Here is a 4,069-nt window from a genome sequence, read left to right on the forward strand (position 1 = left end):
TTAAAGGAAGTTCATAAATTCCATTTTTGATTGTTAATTTGTTGGTCGAGGGGGAAAACCGGGTGTTTGCATTTTTGTGAAAGGTTTTTGTCAGGAGTCGATTAAGTGGGTCATTTTGGGATGTGAAATTTCAAATTCAGACATGCGGGGGCGTGTTTTGTCTAAGTGAATTTTTTGTTATGGCGTTTTCTGCCCCGGTAAGTTATATTTTGACTGAATCTTAAATATCAAGGTCATTTTTGAATTTTTAAAATGTTTTCATTGGTTAAATTTGGCAGGGTATCTCAATGTTTTACGCATCATTATTCTTTTTTAATGCAATGCACTCTCTAAATTATCCGGTTACTTTACATGAATTGCTATTATTTCAATTACGTCCGCTAATTTATAATCATTGAACATGATTATATTAAGCATTATTAAGAATAGATCTGTTCTGTGTAAAATTTTATGTTTAAAATCAACAGCAGTTTGTTCATGTATTTATATTTTTAAAAAGAAAACAAATATATTATAAACCAATTATTATTAAAAGTGAAGTACTAAAATCACTTAATATTTCTGCACCATTTACAATTTTTTATATTCAAAAATTGAATAAATTAAGTGAAATTTAATTGTCGTAAATTAATATTATTCATTACATGTAGAGTAATGAGCGAAAATAAGAGAGTTAAGCTGAGCTAAGAAACTACTGAATAGTATTTGAATAAAATGTATTTATTCATTTTCACGTTGCAAAACTGATAATATAGTCGAAGTAGCATCTGATATGGAGAAAACAGTATTTTCTTTTTTTGTAAATATTTTTTCACACAATTTGCATTTAATTTAAAGCAATACATTAGTCAGAAACGCGTATAGTAATTTTGTTTATGAACAATTCTACCCTTTAATTTTATTATTTATACCATTTTTCCATAAAAATCGTTTATGAAAATCAAAAGTTTGCTCTAATTATAAATATTAAAATTATTTTATTTCAACTGGCAGTGGAAACGTCCGCATGTTCGTATTCCACTGATGGTTGATATGGTGGTTTGTACACTCTTACAAAGTGTGCATCCTGAGGGTTTAATATTTCCTTGCCGCAATGCAGGGAGGTAATACTATTGACCGTTTTTTTTCATCACTGAATCGTAATGGATTCCAACCAAAATATTCTATACAGCAAGTTCTTCAACTTTATTTTATCACTGCATTATTATTTCTGAAATTTTACATCATCTGAAATATTTGGTAAATTACATTTTTTGTTTGTTTACTTTTGTTTGTGAAAGCAATAAGCAGAAGTCTTTACATTTATATGTATTCTTAATTATAAATGTAAAGAAAAGTTTTATGGAAATCGGCGGTCGAGACGTTTGCTTGTTCGTATTCCACTGGTGGTTGGTGCTAAGATTGAATACCTCAAAAATTTGAGGAGCAGTCGGCCTTAGACACGAAAAGCACTAATGGGCTCCGAGCAATATACGCTTTGCAACGTTTAAAATAAATTTCATAGAGAAAACAGCAAAAGTCATATATATATATATATATATATACATAAAAGATAAAATAAAATATTCTTCTTTTCGTGCTAGAAGTAAACTGAAATTTTCATTATAAGATTAACTTCTTGACATAATGTTTGTTTTTTCAAAATGCTGTATTCTAACAAATTTATTAAAAATCAAGATGAATGTAACGAATAATAATATTTTGCTCTTATTATAAATACGAAAATTATTTCATTCTGCTTGGCAGTGGAAACGTTCGCTCGTTCGTATTCCACTGGTGGTTGTTGTGGCCATTTGTGCACTCTTACAATGTGCGCAGATGTAGGCACTCTGAGGTATGCAGCACCATCTAGAACTGCTTCTCCTTTTCCCAAAAGTTATTTGCACTTTTACTTATTATATTGTTTTTATTTTACGTAATTAGAAACACTTTGTAAATTGCATTTTTGATTTGGCTAATTTTGTTTGTCAAAGCGAAAAACCAGAGTCTTTACATTTTCGTGAAAAGCTTCTCGCCATGAGTTCCATTTATGTGGGTCATTTTTGAATTTTCAAATCTCAAATTCAGACGTGCAGGGGCGGGTTTTGTCTAAGTTAATTATTTGTGTTAGCGTTCAGTCTCACAATTTATGTTTTAACCGAATCTTTAATTGGTGACCTCCGCCAGTCAAGTTCATTTCTGAATTTCCTAAAAGTCTTCATTGGATAAATTCAACAAGACATCTGAAATCAGATTCAGATAAGTTACATGTACCGTCCCTACCTGCTGGATCAGTAAGTTTTTGTACATGAATGTCTATAATTTCCATTACGTCAGCGCCAGGTTAGCATTCATCTTTGAGAATAATTTCAAATGCACTAAAACCCATTTCTAACGCTACAATATGCAAATCAGGGTCCTTTAAAAATTTCCTTACTCTCAGTAATCTTGTATTGGTTTCTGGCAAGTGGCAGCCATATGAAGATTCTCTGATTTTATTCGTGGCGGTCACTACTACTGAAGTCAGTTTTCAATTGCTGAAAGGCATCATATTTTTCTATTTTGGTTTCGTTTTTTTCAAAGCATTCGATACTTATTTTGTAAATAATTATCTTTTAATTGAAAGTAATTAATTGGATATATTTGAAAATTCAATTTCATATTTGTTGCATCTTTTACTATGTGTTTAAAGCATCAAAATTTTTCATTTAATATCACTTTTACAGGAATAAAAATGGATAAAGAAAAAGTGAAAACGCAGACAACACGAAGTAAAAACATGTGAACACAAAGGGTAAATGCGATTTTTTTCTATGCTGATTCTGTAACGTTTGGCTTGGGATGATTCTATAAACAGAAGTTATTCCTTTGTTTAATTAAGTTAGTGAAGTTTGTAATATGTTAGATGTAAGTAAGATATTTTTCAAAGTAAAACTGTATTTTTGTTTTCTTTTCATGTTGAAGTGAGGTGAAAATTTATCTTTATAAGAATTTCTATCTCACTTAAAGAATTTTTAATTCTGCGTGCAAAGTGTCGATCTATTATGCACATCATTAAGTTGAAGTATATTTCAAAAATGAAAGCATGGAAATATAATTAATAATTATAAATACAGTTCTATACAGTATACTAATTGCCAAATTACTGATAAGAAGGTTTGAAAGAAACGACCTCATCAGAGAAGAACGAACATTGCATCCATATTTGATATCTCGTTTCACTGGTGTGTGATTAGCGGTGGCGGTGCGTAACTTAACTGCAAGGGAAAAAAGCTGTATTCAAAAAAAAATTCAATGTCAAAACTTTTTGTACTCATACTTTTTGTGCTTTGTATATTTCAGCGTCAGTATTTTTCTGTATTTACGTAGGTTTTGAATAAATATGCACAACAATTTTATAGAGAATTCTGAAGTACATAAATCTATACACTGTAGGCTCTGATCAAATTCATTTTTCAATTTATTACTTTGCGTAATAATCTAAATTTAACTGTAAAAGACGATAAATTTTTCAATTTTCACTTGCTTATAGCATTCAATTTCATTCTGAATTGAACAGATGGAATATCTCTAAGCCAGTGTTTCTCAACCAGGGGGGCGCGCCCCCCTAGGGGGGCGTAGGAAGGTTCCAGGGGGGGCGTGAGAAGTAAGAATTTTTAGTCCTGCAGAGGTGTTTGAAATTCAGCTTGGTCTACTTCAGCTAAATTTTAACCGCCTATTTTTTCTGGTCATCTTAGTTTTAGCTTAACCGCGTCAGCTGTGCGCAATTTATAATTTCCCTTTGCACTAAAATCGCCTTTCGAAATTCACCTGATGTGACGAGAGACGTGAATAATTTTTGAAAGAGGCATATACACGATATTTATCAAACTGATAGAACAAAGCCGTATTTTGTCTAATGGTGGAAACAAGCAATGCGGTAAAAATTTCGCCTGAAGTCGACCATCACACTTTATTTTCTCATTCTTTCCTTCATTCGACATCGCGGCAACACCAACTTTTGTCTCGTGTGTGCATATATTTGCTGTTTATTTGTTTCAGTTTTCAGGAGATTTTGTAATATCAGTTGATTTCAGATTGTCTGAACTCA

The 4,069-nt window shown here is 31.3% G+C and overlaps 2 protein-coding genes across 2 annotated transcripts; both read left to right on the plus strand.

Annotated features, from left to right (window-relative positions):
- Positions 1-140: 140 nt before the first annotated feature.
- On the plus strand, positions 141-2,092 carry Tsp_12476 (conserved hypothetical protein; the record flags this gene model as incomplete). The annotated part of the gene is made up of 6 exons (XM_003368311.1): positions 141-197; positions 994-1,072; positions 1,333-1,388; positions 1,424-1,484; positions 1,747-1,834; positions 2,068-2,092. Coding segments are annotated over 6 exons (366 nt in total), but the record flags the coding sequence as incomplete, so codon positions are not given.
- Positions 2,093-2,247: 155 nt separating this feature from the next.
- Positions 2,248-2,764, plus strand: Tsp_12477 (conserved hypothetical protein). The gene is made up of 3 exons (XM_003368312.1): positions 2,248-2,273; positions 2,423-2,604; positions 2,706-2,764. The coding sequence occupies exons 1-3, from the start codon at positions 2,248-2,250 to the stop codon at positions 2,762-2,764; spliced, it is 267 nt and encodes an 88-aa protein (XP_003368360.1).
- Positions 2,765-4,069: the final 1,305 nt, after the last annotated feature.

The sequence above is a fragment of the Trichinella spiralis genome, assembly GCF_000181795.1.
Source record: "Trichinella spiralis strain ISS 195 chromosome Unknown Scfld2707, whole genome shotgun sequence".
NCBI lineage: Eukaryota > Metazoa > Nematoda > Enoplea > Trichinellida > Trichinellidae > Trichinella > Trichinella spiralis.

Coding starts and splice junctions, on each gene's coding strand:
- Tsp_12477 (XM_003368312.1), top strand. CDS start 2,248: ATGTACCGTCCCTACCTGCTGGATCA. Junction 2,274..2,422: donor CGTCCCTACCTGCTGGATCA/GTAAGTTTTTGT, acceptor CCTTACTCTCAG/TAATCTTGTATTGGTTTCTG. Junction 2,605..2,705: donor TAATTATCTTTTAATTGAAA/GTAATTAATTGG, acceptor TCACTTTTACAG/GAATAAAAATGGATAAAGAA.